At 38.1% G+C, this 15,519-nt stretch overlaps 1 protein-coding gene across 6 annotated transcripts in view; it reads right to left on the bottom strand.

The window, feature by feature from the left end:
- The window catches only part of PPP1R12A (protein phosphatase 1 regulatory subunit 12A), a 103,317-nt gene that overhangs the window by 42,045 nt on the left and 45,753 nt on the right, over window positions 1–15,519 (bottom strand). For all 6 annotated transcript variants that reach the window (XM_084796599.1, XM_084796601.1, XM_084796598.1 and 3 more), the window contains exons 4-5: window positions 8,835–8,994; window positions 5,982–6,126 (exon numbers count right to left, since the gene is read on the bottom strand). In XM_084796599.1, the coding sequence (XP_084652725.1) occupies window positions 5,982–6,126; window positions 8,835–8,994 (305 nt within the window). The remainder of the gene's footprint in view (window positions 1–5,981; window positions 6,127–8,834; window positions 8,995–15,519) is intronic.

The raw sequence follows: 15,519 nt of genomic DNA, 5'->3' as shown, positions 1-15,519 counted from the left end.
GAGGGCAATCTCACCTGTGTCCTACAGGGAAGGTCTCTCATAGGCCTGGAACTCATCAAGTAAGCTGGGCTAGGCCAATGAGCCCTAAGCATTCAGCTCTGGGAACAAAAAGTGCAGGCCACCACACGCACCCAGCTTTTTATGTGAGGTCTGGGGACCGAACTCAGGTCATAGACAGGCAAGGCAGGCATTTTGCTGACTAAGCTTTCTCTCCAGCCCCTAGAATCGTGTTTTATGAAAGCTACAACTGAAAGAATACACAGAACTACAAGGATACATGAGAAGTTCATGTGAGAGAACAGTGGCGCAGAATACCTTCTGCATATGTCAGTACCAGAATGAGTCGTGTTGTTTTGAGTATATTTACAGCTGTAACTCCACCACCACAATTTTAGAGAATAAGTCTCTCCACACTACTTTCCTATTTCTCCTAACTCAAGGCAAGCACTAACCCACGCTGGATCTATGTCGAACTATACAATACTGCTTTGGATATGCTCTGTGATAGGCTTCTTTCACTTCATATGCTGCGAGATTAATGTATGTGATGACATATGTGACTACTTCACGCCCTTTTACTGAAAAATATACCCCCATGGCATGTTCACATTTTGCTAATCTTAATCAAGAGCTGGACGTTTGCTTTGGTTTTCTGCCTATCGTAAGCACAATGAAAAACAGGACTGCTCCTGCAGAGGACCCGAGGTCAGCCCTTGCAGTCACTCTGGGTAACTGCCCAGAGCTCCATTTCTAGAGGAATCAGGTGCCCCGTGATCTCCACTCATGTGCACCTGCACACACTCACAGACACATGCACATACAAGCAATTAAATAAAGCAAGTCTTTTAAGAGGCACTGCCACGAACACTGTGGCAGTTTATTGTTTTTGTTGTATTTGGGGGGGCAATTTCCACGTTAAAAATTGAAATTAATGATTCATGTGGTAACTCTGCGTTTTGAGGCCTTTTGATTATTTCCTAAAATTTAAGTGTGACATGCACATGCATATAAATGTGCATGTGTGTGCATATGCAAGTCTAAAATATTGTTTTCTTTTGAAATTCAGATCAAAGAAATATTTGTCAGGCTATTTTTATTCCCTATGGAAAAAAGTTCAGTATTTTAAAAAGTCTGCTTCTTCTACTGAAACAAAGGGCGGAAAGCTTTAATATCTCTCCTGCTTCATTCCAGCTTAAGCATTAAAAGCTAAGAATTAAATGAGTTAAAAAAACAAAAACAAAAACAAAAAAATCCCCTGTTATAAAATAACTGGTTCAGATTTTTAAGGAAGTATGTTAATTCCAGTTTTGGTATACTGTACTGCTTATCCAATTAGCTCTAAAAATTTAGAAGCTCGATTTTAATGCAATTTGTATTTAAAATCATGTTATTCCAGACTCAAGATCATGTTATGTTCTAATAACTCAACCATTATGAATGAAATCCCATCATGATTTTTTGAATTGTAATTACACTTTTTACAGCAGTTAAGTAAAAGGGGTTCTTTTAATAACCAAGGAATTTCTCTTTTTAATAGTAATTAAAATTACTAATTTTTTCTTTTCATTTTCTCCCTTGATTAACGACTCTACTTTGCAAACAGCAGCTGATAGAGAATGAAAACTAAAGCACAATATGGGCTATAAACAGAGAAAACCTTCCCACTTAAACAGCACACTCCCACCCCCTACTGACATGTATCAGTAACATAACTATTACTTTCATGCAATCTGTAGACACTAAGAAGCTTAAGGAGAGTCTGAACAGTATGAGACTTGCAACTACCACTGTGTAACTTCGGCTTTCCTGGTACAGTACAAGCACAGGAAAGTAGCTTAGTCAGGCAGAGCAACTGCAAACCAAGGAGACAGTGATGAGATACTGGAAAGTTAGAATTCTTGTCAAATCAAATGAACAAAACAAGGTGCTTGAAAAATCAAAGCAATATACCTACTAAATAGCAAGGCCACGCTGATCTATCAAGGCCATGGCTTGAATCTCATTTCACAGTCTCCTCCTTTTTTCTTGTTCTAAATGAATTGCTTTTGCAGGCCTGTTTTGTTTTAAGTCTTTGGAAGTGCCAGTGAAATAAAAATTATTATGATTTTCAGATGGGAAAGGCCAAGCATATAACTGACTAGGGATACAATCTAGGTCTGACCTGCTGTAGCATATAATTTGACTTCACAGCAAAGAAGAATGATGTCAGGCAAGATTATTACTGAAAATAAATTCCTATGCTCATCAGTAGCACGGACACTCAAACCAGTATGACATCATGCTAATATCTTCCTTATGCTCTATTTATTGTGCATTAACAGAAGTTCCAATGAGAAAAGTATTATCCTTGATATTAAAGAAGAGACAATCGGTCCATTCTAGTAAAACAATTATTTGAATAATCCAACAAAGCAAAGTATTCCAAATCAACAGTAAGAGCTAACATGATAACAATGTTTTATAGTCTGCAGACAGGTTAAAAGTTGAGGAAAAGTTTCTATTTACTTTTAGAACATCATTTCCATGTAGAAAGACTTATAGGATTTGTTTATTTTCTATATTAATATTTCAACATATCATATATCCTTTAGAAAAATTAATGTGTATTGTGTGAATACCTGTATGCATGCTGGGATGTGTGCAGGCCCTAAACCATGTTTTCTATTGTTAGTTAACTCATGTAAATACTTGATGCTTTAAAAGGTCTGGCCTTTTTTTTTTTTTTTTTTTTTTTAAGTAAGTACTAATGAAAGGTACCTGGAGAGATGGCTCAGAGGTCAAGAGTGCTGACTGCTCAAACAGGGGAAACAAGCTCAGTCCCTAGAACCCCCACAGTGACTCACAACCATCTACAGCTCCACTTCCAGAAGATTAAAGTTCTTCTGGCTTCCTTGGGCACTGTACATACTTGTGTACATACATGCATGCACCAACACCCATACCCATGAAACAAAAACAAATCTTAAGGAAAAAATGAAATAACATAAGATATGCCAAGTATGGGGGAGGCTCACATCTAAAATCCTGGCACTACAAAGTCTATGGTAGAAGAATCAAGAGCTTGAAGACGGCCTAGACACATAATGAGTTGAAGATAGTCGTGAGTTATTATAGAAAGCACTTTCTCAAATAGAAAAGGATCCACAATTGATGCTACACATCTTTAATCCCAACACTTGGGAGGCAGGCAGATCTCCGAAGTGTAACCAGTAAAAACAAAGAAGGCTGATTAGAGAAATAACTCCGCACTAGTTGTTGCTTTTGCGCCTGCATTCTGTTCCCAGCATCTTCATGGTAGCTCACACCATTTGTAACTCCAGTTCCAAAGAATCCAACAGCCTTTCTGATCTATGTAGGCATCAGGCTTGTGTGAGGGAGCACAAACATACATACAGGCAAAATACTTATACACATAAAATAAAAACCTATAAAGAATAAAATAAGCAAAATAAAACAAAGAGCAGAAGACAGATTAACTCACATAGAAAGGTTACTTAATTATTGATTTTTTTTTAGCAAGGAAACTTGAAAAACTATGGCTAAATACAGTACAAAAGTACTTATAATTCTACCTTATCATGCTTATTAAAATGTTTTTAAAGTCTGTCATTTTTAAAAGAAAATTTAAATAAAGGTTTAAATATTTTCTAAAAGAAGTATTTATTTGTACAAATAAAAGAAAAATTTATAGGAAAACAGAAAGAAAAACAACAACAACAACAACAACAAAAATGAAACCCTCAAAGTGAGGTTGTAAGAAAATTATTCAAGACCCAGCTATTCCACTCCTTGGACTATACCCAGAAAATGCTCCACCACATAACAAGGACTTATGCTCAACATGTTCATAGCAGCCTTATTCATAATAGCCAGAACCTGGAAACAGCCTAAATGTCCCTCAGTTGAAGAATGGATAAAGAAACTGTGGTACATATACACTATGGAATACTATTCAGCTTTTAAAAACAAGGAAATCCTGAAATTTGTGGACAAATGGATTGAACTAGAAATGATCATACTGAGTGAGTTAAACCAGAAGCAGAAAGACTCAAATGGTATATACTCACTTATAACTGGGCACTAGCCCAAAAGGTATGTCCCATCAAAGTCTTCACTTACCAGATTGGGATTGATGTGAGGACATCCTACTGGGACTCTAGGTAAGAGAAATATAGGAGATAGGGGAAATGGAAGGACCCAGAGGGTCCTAGAAACCTACAAGAACATCGTAATGGGTGGATCGGGGCCCAGTGAGGTCTGCTCAAACTATTGAACTAACCAAGGACAATACAAGTAGTAAACATCAAACTCCTACTCTGATCTAGCCAATGGACAGGACATTCTCCACAGTTATGTGGAGAGCGGGAACTGACTCTGACATGAACTCTGGTGCCCCATATTTGACCACTTCCCCTTGGTGGGGAGGCCTGGTGGCACTGAAAGAAAGAATAAGCAGGCTACCAAGATGAGACTTGATAGCCAATGACCATACAGTGGGGGAGGAGATCCCCTCGGTCATAGACCTATGGGAGAAGAATAGGGTGAAAGTGGGAGGGAAGGAGGAACGGGAAGATACAAATGATGGGATAACAATTGAGATGTAATTTGAGTAAATTAATTAAATAAAAAAGAAAAAAAAAAGAAGCCCAATTTAAAAAAAAAGAAAGAAAATTATTCAGCTTCTCTGGACACATCTTAAATCTGCAAACACACTTACCTTTAGTGATTGGTGAAAGGATAACATTAGATAATATATATGCAAAGGGCAGGACACTGGGATACGGGATACACTTATCTAAAAGTCATTTAAAGAGCCACTAACATGATGAAAGAATGGATTAAGAGATCAAAACTTATGATGACAAAAGAAGCCGATATAGTATTAATAAGAAAACTCAATGTTATAAAATAAAATGATTTTATTTTCACTGTCGGTTGGTATATAATTATGAATTATACCTAAGAGATATATACTGGCCAAATGCAAAATTAAATATTTTTTGTCATATCAATTATATATTACTTATGTCTCAGGAGACTACCAATCCAGTCAGGGAAACTGCATGGTCATACTGGAAGTTATGCAAAACTATTTCAATTAATTAAAAGAAAACCTCCCTTCTACTCTTCTTTGGAAGAAAGTTGAAATGCAGATTGTGTTCAGAAGATAATAGATAGAACACATATTTAAGCTTTCAATTGTGAGTGTGGAAAACCTGTTTGCCAACATGGAGTAGGAGACTATAAAGGATACTAGTAAAATGACTATTTGAAAGGGAAAACTGATTTAAGAAACTTGGTATCTTGAATCTGCACGATTTTGTAAAGATGTGATGTACATTACACTTATTTCATCCTTCATTTTCTTTATCCAATCATGAATTATCAAGTAATTAAATTTTCTTGTTAATGCTGTATCTCAATAATCTGTCTATCTTATCCACTGTCACTTAACTACTGTTTGTAGACCAGTAAGATTACCATCAGCCAGGTGGGGCAGTGAAAGCCTGTAATCTTAGTAATTGCGGGGGTGGGGGTGGGGGGGTGGGAGAAAGGGGCTAAGGAGCAATCAGTTCACTATAAACCTCAGCTACACACAGAAGTCAAGGTCAGCCTTATATGAGAACCTCTCTCAAAACAGACAAGCCCATGCCCCGAAGACGAGCAAAGAGAACCAGAAACACCCTAGTACCCTGTTCCAGCTTCTTCTGATAGCATAGACACATAATTCTTAATTTATGTGCACCTACAGATATAGCCGCTGTGCAAATACTCAAATATTTTGTACATGTATGACAGTTTGAGTACACAAAGAATCCTGTTTTCTCCAGAACAGGGCCATAACTCATTTGAAAGCCAAAAGAAATGTTAATGAATGAATTAATGATGAGCAGTAGACAAAGATGACATAATTCATAATCCTTTACCATGTTAAGGTTAGAATCTTGTTTCTAGGGTTAAAATATGTTTAAGAGGCCTACCACTTTGTTGACCATCTCCATGTCACACAGATTGTCCACTAAGATTCGACATGCTTCTTCTTTACCCCAGTGAGCTGCCGCGTGCAGAGGTGTCCAGCCATCGTAATCTTTAATGTTAACATCATAGCCTGCCTGTATTAGAAGTCTAAAGAAATGACAGTGAATTAGATAATCATTACAACCTAGACATTAACACTCCTGATCAATAGCGTTCTACCATGCAATTTAACCACAATTTGCAGTTTAATTCCTTCCAGACTTCCAACTCCCGCTTCTCTTAGTGAGTTAACTGGGGCAAGCAGAAAGTAATCCACAGAAGATACTCTTGAGTCATTGTCATGATGAGGTTTATAATTAATTCCTAATGGCTCTAACACTTACAGTTTGATATGGCACTGATTAATTTTTGTTAGTATCACTTGCAAGTGACAAAGTTCACCAAAAAGCCCAGTTTTAAAAGTAAGATAAAGCACAGAGGATCAATTTGTATATAAAGCTTATTCACTGCCAAGAGCTATCTTTAGGTGTCCAGATGATTTATCATCTCAGGCCAAATGTGGCCTAAAAATATACCCGAATCCAAGATGCTTCTTTTGTAATGCTTAGTTGCTTTGTACTTGAGGGAAGCTTTGTGAACCTTTATGATCTGCTACAAAAAATTTCAAAAGAAAATGATAACCTGGCTGTTAGAACAAACAAAGCAAAACACCTATTTCAAAGGAATTGAGTCTTGTATTTTGCAGCAGTAGAAAGCAGATTTTCCAATCACTAACAAGCTAGAAAATAGGAATAAATTTTAATACAATGCAAAGAGTTACATAAATTAGCATGCCCTTCTAACTACATATTGACACCAACCTTTATTTTATTCTGTTCACTGAAGGAATCTATAAATTGCACATAGCACAGAACAGCCCCACACACAGGCAAACAATGCTTTACATCGGAAATCTAGTACACTTTTACCTGACTTTCCAAGACGGTGAGCTTGACAAGGGTTTCTTCTTACCTATAGGAGGTGGCAGTGACAGCTAATATACAATCACCTCTATCTGCTTGTTGTTAAGAAGTGACGGCTGTGGGTGAGTGTACTGCATTTAGGTGGCTGAGGCAGGAAGACTGCTGCCAGCCTGGGTTACAGAGTAAGACTGTGTAAAACAAGCCCAAACATAGGAAATATAAACCAGCCTATTTATTAACAGATCTCCATTAGCAGATCTCCATTATTCCATGTATGATCAGAATTTGTATTAATGGAGAGAAAAAGAACACTATGCTCCTAGATAATAAAAACACATCCTCATTAGGAAATACGAACTTTAATAATGTTAATCAATCACGAACAACATAAGATTACAAATATTTGGGTGTGTGTGTAGAGGGAAGATTTAAACAGGAATATACATCTTCTTCAACAAACACATTTCTCTGAATGTGCCAGGTCCTACGAGGACACTTAGAAAAACAAAACAAAACAAAACAAAAATTAAAGAAGGACGAAGGAACAAAGAAAAAGCAGAGCATCTCTACTCAAGGAGCTTCTGTGGGGGAGGGAAGCCAGAACAGCAGGCAGCCCCGCAGACAGGCGCCATGGAGCTGCAGGGCTATAGAGGAGGGATCGCCTCGCAATGGAACTGAAAGGAGCTGTGTAAGCAGACGGGGAGAGAAAGCAGCGACTTTGTTTCCAACAGGCTTCTTCTTGCCACTACTCATTTTACTTACGTATTTACGCACACAAACACACAGAAGATAAAGGATAGACATTTTCCCACGTTGAGCATAAATAATTAGTTTTGCTTTACTAAGTTAACAATACTATAGGTTCTGACAACTCTGTGAGCAGTCATTTCATTACAAATCGAATTCTTAATTATAATATTATTCTTCACCTGATTTTTGACATTTCATAAAAACCCTAGGATTCTTTCTATAATACAAATGAAAATTTCTCACGTATGTTTTAATTGTTACCGAGTCTCCCAGGGAAGCTATACACAATGATTTAGTAATGTATTCCACTGTTATTATAAATTATGTTGCCAACACACACCTTTCTCCTTATGTGTCTGAGAATACCTAAAAAAAGTCCCTATTGGTAGCACTGCTGCAGTAAAGAATAACTGTTATTTAGCTGGTAACTTACTAAATTTATGTCGCTTATTAATACAGTTGGGAAAAATACAGAAAAGCTTTAGATTAGAAAGAAACAGGTAGGGACAAGAAAACTAATTAAACCACTTTACTACTCTAAGAGAGACCTACAGTACTGGAGGTGAGATTAAAATGCTCTGGAGATCTGGGAAGGGTTCCTTCATTGTTTTTATTGAGAGGAAGTCAGGCCCACTTAGGCACACGCATATGAATGGACAACAGATAGACACACTGACATAAAGGAACTCTGTTGCAAGGAAACTAGCTGACTGGCATACAGTCTTATACAGTCACAGATGTTTATGGAGTAAAATTTAATATTATAGTATTAGCAATTTTAATTCAAGTGTTCCTATAATAAAAAGAAAACTATTTACATATTACTTTTATTCTCAACATCTAGTCAATATGGGAATTTCCAGACTCTAACAATTATCATTTTGACAGGTAACGTATAATAGTTGGCTGCCACTTAAATCCATTTTATGAGAAAACTGTAATTGTAACAAACAAACTGAGAACAAAAATATTCAAAATTTAAAAAAGAACTTTAGAAACCAAAGCAATTCTATTCACGATTATCTTTGCTTCCCTCCTGAGAACAGATGCTTATAGAGTCTACTACAAAATAATATTTTCATATGTTTTAAGAAAATGAATAATAAAAAAAGAAGTACATAAGTTGTAAAAAGTAATACGTACTTTAAAACTTCTGTATAACCTTTGGCAGCTGCCACGTGGAGCGCTGTCCCTCCAGATTTTGCGTGCCGGACGTCGCTAATGTGGCCACTATTTAACCACTGCCGGGCATCTCTAAGCATTATCCGTTCTTCTTCTTTTCGAGCTGCTTCTATATCAACACCTTTTAGGGAAAGAGGCATATAAACTTTACTTTCATTTTCCTTACTGAAGAATTTTCTCTCAATTTCTACACAGTGAAATAAGATTATCAAAAATTATTGTTTAAATAAAAACTAACAAACCATGGTTTTGAAAAACGGCTGATCATTTGTTTAATAAAGAAATGTGAAATACAGTAGCTATTTTATTAACCTTCTCAGTCAATTATTTAGCTTTGCTTTACAATATTATTTTGGTTATGCTTTGTTCTTGGAAACAGGGTCTCATTGTGCAGCCTTTGCTCTGTCACTAGCTTTGTGATCCAGGCTGGCCTTGACTCATAGAGGATCACTTGCGTAAGTGCTGGGATTAAAGGCCTGTGCCACCATGTCTGGCTTGGTTGTCTCTTATCTTCTCTGATTACTTCTAAGCACTTACCAAGGTACAGCATTCTTTGGCCAAAATGTTTTTTGAACAATTAGATATGAATAATTCCCAAACATATTCTCAAACATATATGCATTACTGTATCAAACACACACACTCTTTCCCTCTCCCTCTCTGGGGAATGTGAATGCATCAAGCCCTAAAATGCCTTCTCTTTCTCTCTAAACAGTTTTTCTTTTTCAGCCTAGCATATTCTTCATATAACAGCACTGTCTAAGTTACAGAGAAATTATTTCATTTCTAAGTATTATAAGCACTGTGCTTTGCTAAGGTGATAAAAGCAGGAAAAATACAAAAATAAATAGGAGTTTCTCATTCCAATCTTCAAAAAGCTCTATACTTTGAGAGAAAAATTAAATTAGTAATGATAATGGTGAAATCCCTAAATGATCTTATGTTGTTTTATGGCCTCAATTAAAGGCTATTTAATAAAAGACATACATTACAATGTATTTATATGCTATTATACTCCAGATGACTGAGCTTATCCAAAGTATTTTGATACAATACTTTTGGTAAAAGTATATTTCCTTTGTAACTCCACCATCTGGCATGGCAGGATATAGGAAATAAGCTTGGTGGTAAGAAAATAGTTTCTGAATAAGTGAATTAATAAATGAATAATAAAAAAGCCCACACAAACCTTTTATCTCCTTAGCTACTATCTTTCTCACAATCCATATCCATATACCCAACTGTTTGGTTTTGATCCTTCCACTCCCCACCCCCCGCTCCCAGCCAATGAGGTATGTTCTGAGTGCCTTCACTTTTTGAGAAGTGAAGCTGCTTTTCTAAGGCAGAAGATGGTTATGTCTGTGAAGAAAAATAAAACAGGGCAAAAATGACTGAGATTAATAAGGAGGGTCTATTCTAGAGGTCGGTAAAGAATAGTCTCTAATAAATATCATTAAAGCAAGAAATAAATCAAGCAATACCACACCACTGTTTGGGAAAGAGGGAACGAAGTACTTGCAGGCTCTGGAGTAGGAATCCAGAGAACTGCTCTCTACAGAAGGCTGCCGATCTTTCCATAGAGGACCATGAACTGCATGCTCATTTGAAAGTGTCACTTACGCTGACTGTGAAGACATGAAATGACTGTGTCAGGCTGGAGGCTGTTACTGCTCTCTACCCAAGAGACAAAGGCTATTTTAGCTGAAGTGCCAGTAGGAAAGGCAGTGAAGCAGTACATTCTGGATGCTTCATGGTACAGCAACAGAATCTGCTGTTAACTGGAATATAGATATTAATTTGGATACAAAAGAAAAAGATGTCACACACAGAAAAATAGTAAAAAAAAAAAAATTCAAAAGGAAGTGATGTTATTTGGTGGCAGGGCCAAATAAAATAATGTAGGTTTTAGTTTTAAGCTAGTGATAGCTTGGTGTCTTGGCCATGGAACAGGTTTACTTTTTAGGACCCAGTTCTAATAGCAGACTTTCCAATTTCCTCTAATCATATCCTAAGTTAATTTCATATGCACAATTGTCCTTCCTAATACAAACCTAGTTAGAGATATTAAGATCAGCTGGGTATCAGCCTGAAGTACAGAAAAACACTAAAAGGAATAATGCAGCAGAATACTGTGTCATGTGTGTCTCTAACTCAGTGAAGAAAGCTTAACAACTTCCTGGAACTAATCTGTTGCTGCCTGTCTCATATTTCTATACTGAGCATCACTGTTTATGCAGCGTGCAGTGCATAAACTTGCAGCCACTGTCCCTTTACTGTGCTGTCCTCCTATTCTCCATTCAGCTAACAGATGCTGAGGGCCATCACCTACACTGTCTTCTGACAGGTCCTATCACTAGCTCATTCACACTGTACTTTGATCATTAACTTAAGTCATTCCTTCCTTCCTGTTCAACACCACTGCCACTGAAACAGTCCACACCTGATCACTTTCTCTCTAAACTTTGTCAATGGCTGAACATCTCCTACGAGACAAAGTTGAGTATATTGTAGGTAGCCGACAAAGGCCTTAGATATCTGACTTGTACTTTATTTTTTTATTATTTATTGTTTTTTGAGACAGGGTTTCTCTGTGTAACAGCCCTGGCTGTCCTGGATTCGCTCTGTAGACTAGGCTGGCCTCGAACTCACAGAGATCCGCCTGCCTCTGTCTCCCGAGTGCTGGGATTAAAGGCGTACGCTACCATGCCTGGCTCTGAGTTGTATTTTTAACTTCATTCTTGTCTCCCTCTTCTAGACCTCCGTCTAGGTTCCCAAGTGTATCATGCTCTGTTTAAGCAATTATCGCCTATATGGATTATACCATATTTCACTTGCTTAACAAATTACCACTTCCCAGGATATAGCTCTTTTTGAATCTCTTCTACTTTTACCGTCTTAAATCATTCAGACTCTTACTTCAGTGTTTATCTAGATTTCTTCTACCTTTATCCAATTACAAAGCAATCACTCCCTTGTTATACAGAGTTTCCTTGGAGTTGAGACATTCTTCCAGGAGGCTCAGGAGATAAACAAAATGCCACATATCTGAGAAAGCAGAAGTTTGCAAGATTCTCAAAGGTCCCTTCCCAGCTTCACAGAGTGAACAACTGCTGATGGAGGAGGCTGGCCAGCTGTGAGAGCAGAGTCTGAGACAGATGGAGATGCTCCAAGGATACAGCTTTCGTAGTTGTCACCCTTGTGAGGATGGGCTGCCTTCAAATCTTGCCAAAACAATCCAAGTTTAAGGTATGCTGTGAAGAAAACCTTATGAAAAATACGCCTAAGGAGAGACAGAGGAGAAATACTTCCCATGTTTTAATGTGCATGCGTTTTTTGCCTGCACAAATTTATGTGTACCATCTGTGTGATGGGTGACCAGGAAGGTCAGAAGCTGGTGTTGGATTCTTAAGAACTAGAGTTAAAGATGGTTGTGATAACCATGGAGATACTGGGAAGTGAACCCAGAACTCTGGCAAGAGCGGCCACTGTTCTTAATCACTGAGCCATCCGTCCAAACCTCTCTTTCCTTTTTCTTTAAAAATGTAACTTAGCTCATCAAAAGTTTAAAACAGAACTATCAATAAGTCATATAAATTATGTCATGATTATGTTATGAAATGTTTTCACATCTTAGAGCTCTGACAAACGGACTAAAGCCAAAATTTCCTTGGCTGTTAGTATAAAAGGTTAAGAAGTAGTACTGAGCCCAGACTGGCTGAGACCGCACCTCGGACTTGGCATCTCTGGGCTGTATGACCATGGGCAGACAACGCTACGCTTCAGAGTCAAGACATGCAGCAAGGACAGCACTTAATGCACAGGGTTAGACTGAAAAACTAATATATGCCAACTTTTAGGTCAGGCATAAACACAAAGGTGTTAGCAATTAGCACCAGTTATAAAACTTTGATTCTGCTTTTCTTTTATTGCCTTATCACCTAAAAGAAACAAAATCATATCTATTTAATTGGTCCTTCACTCATCTACTATCATTCTAATTAATGCATTTAAAGTACCCATATAGAAGACAAAACTGAGTAGGCTATAGTAAAGTGAGTAGACGAACAACTGGCACAGCAAGCTAAAGGGAGTGAAGTCACACCAAAATGCAGGCAAATCTCCCAAACAGCAATTTAGTTAGCTAACATTAACAAACTGATCTGTGCTGGGTGGTGGTGGTGCATGTCTTTAACCCTAGCACTCATGAGGCAGAGGCAGCTGGATATCCTGGTCTACAGAGTGAGTTCCAGGACAGCTGGGAGAAACTATCTCAAAACAAACAAACAAAACCCCAAACAAACTGGTATGCAACATTCGCTTAAAGAGAGAGAGAGAGAGAGAGAGAGAGAGAGAGAGAGAGAGAGAGAGAGAGAAGGAGGAAAAAAAAAGAACAAAAATCACATGAAATATGAAGCAGAAATTCTTTTAGCCCCTGTTCAATCATTACTAGATTCAAAGGCAATTTACTTCAACATACCTATTTACTATTCAAATATAGTAAACTAAGAAAGTGCGGGGCCAGTACTCAGGAGATTGAGTTAGGAATATCTAGAGTTTAAGCTCAGATTGGGCTACATATTAAGTGAGTTACAGGCCAGCATGAGCTACATAACAAGATCTCTTCTTTAAAGAAAAGTCAACTATTTAAAAACTTCAAGTGGGCTCAGCTGTTGTAGTGGTGTGTGGCATGCTGGGAAGGCAGAGACAAATGAGTCCCCCTGGCTGCAGCCAGTCAACCTAGCTAGCTAACCTGTTTGGCGAGTTCGGGGCAATGAAAGACCCTGCCTTAAAAATGTGGCAGTGCCTGAGGTACAGTACCTGAAGCTGTACGCTAGCCTCTAAGTGCCTGAGCACATGTGTAAGCACACCTGCACACATGTGCACTCACACACATATTGAAGATCTTTAAGTTTTGCACATATAAGAACGCTGATCCTAAGGTAACTTGTGCAGGGCACGGCGGTATGATCTAGAATTTCCGTGCTCAACAGTCTCAGGGAGAAGAATGCTGAATTCGAGGTCAGCTTGGGATATTGGCAAGAGATCGGAGACAAGGAGAGATAATTCAAGACATTTTATCTCTCCTAGAGATATGTTTAAAGTGTTTTATTAGACATTACTAAAACGTGAGATCTCCTGTGATTTTGTTCCTTTAGAACTGTTATTTTATAGACATACACACTGCCACTATAACAATAAAATGAACACCAAGGACTACTTTCTAGGACATACTCTAAATAAAACACAGTATGTTATAATGGCAGAATGTAATTCAATGTATGTTTTTAAGATGTTTGTTTTATTTTTATGTGTATGTCTGTGTAAGAGTATGTTGTATGTGTGTGGGTGCCCTGGGAGGCAGCTGCAGTTACAGGTAGCTCAAGGCTGCCTGCATGGGTTCTGGGAACAGAGCTCAGATCCTCTGGACAAGCTGCTAAGCCATGCCTCAAGCTCCAGACTCAATGTATTTGGCGCAGTTTGAACAGAGCTGTAGTATTATCACTTCGACAGGAACCTTGCCCATAGCTAAGCCTCAGCCCCTCACCTGTAAAATGGTTTAACTATAACCTCACAGAGCAGCTGAGGAGGAGAGAAAACATGTGCATCCACTTCTGCACTAACAGGTGCTTGCTTAGTGGCTTGAGAGACCACAACTAGCTTCTCTTTTCCTTCTGTCATCTCTTCTACTCCTTCGCAGAATTCCCGATCCTGACATCTCCATCAAGTTTTATCAGTGCAACAAGCACTGTTATCTACACGTCCTGGAGCATACCACAAGCCTAGCAGATACAACGTAAACTGGTAACTGTCCCAGAATCAGTTGCTACCTTGTCCCCTTCTCCTTGTGAATTTATGTGGTCATCACTTCTTTGACTGTAAACTTCAGTGAATTTCTTTAGTTAACACTTCAATTCTATATCTGACTTTCAAACTGTTACCACTTTACTCCCACACTTCCTAAAGAGAGTCCTATCTTTTTCCATTTCAAATAACTAGGTTTTGGCCCCTGTCACTTTCATTTAGACTAATCTAATAATTAAATGTAAAGAATGCCTTCTTAAAGCAATACAGGCCTCCTGGTGTCATACATTGCTTTATCCTCCAAATCATCATCCATTTTATTATCAAAAACTAATTCAACCAAATGAATTTCCCACAAAGGGAGCTTTACATCTTTCCATGCCTTCAAACAAGTGTCCTTTGCCATTCGGCTCCAGTCTATCTTTGCAAGACTTTCCTTTGACTAATTATATCTTGACTTATGATCTACATCCCAGCAGCCATTAAATCCCCATATAAACTATGGACCCAATTGCTTTACTTTGTATATATCCCCTTTCTGCCCAAGCAAATTGCCACTGCTCTGCAGTGTTTCCTAGCTATGGCAGTTAGTCCTAGCCTATTCTGTTGCCTTACAACACGTTGTTTACACACGCATACCCACATATGCACCCATGCACACACACATGATAATGTGAGACCCTATTCTCACGGTGCTAGGCAGCAACAGTGAGCTGCAAGTCCTAGCCATACAACCACATGGGTCATGTTAACCAATTTCAAAATGTATTCCACATGTGAAGTCCACTAACAGTTATATAATGAACCCCACACTCCTTCATCTTGCAAGATAGGAATTCTACAT

This window comes from Acomys minous (genome assembly GCF_964271855.1).
Source record: "Acomys minous genome assembly, chromosome: 9".
In the NCBI taxonomy this organism is placed as follows: domain Eukaryota; kingdom Metazoa; phylum Chordata; class Mammalia; order Rodentia; family Muridae; genus Acomys; species Acomys minous.
This window is presented reverse-complemented; position numbering and strand designations above follow the sequence as displayed.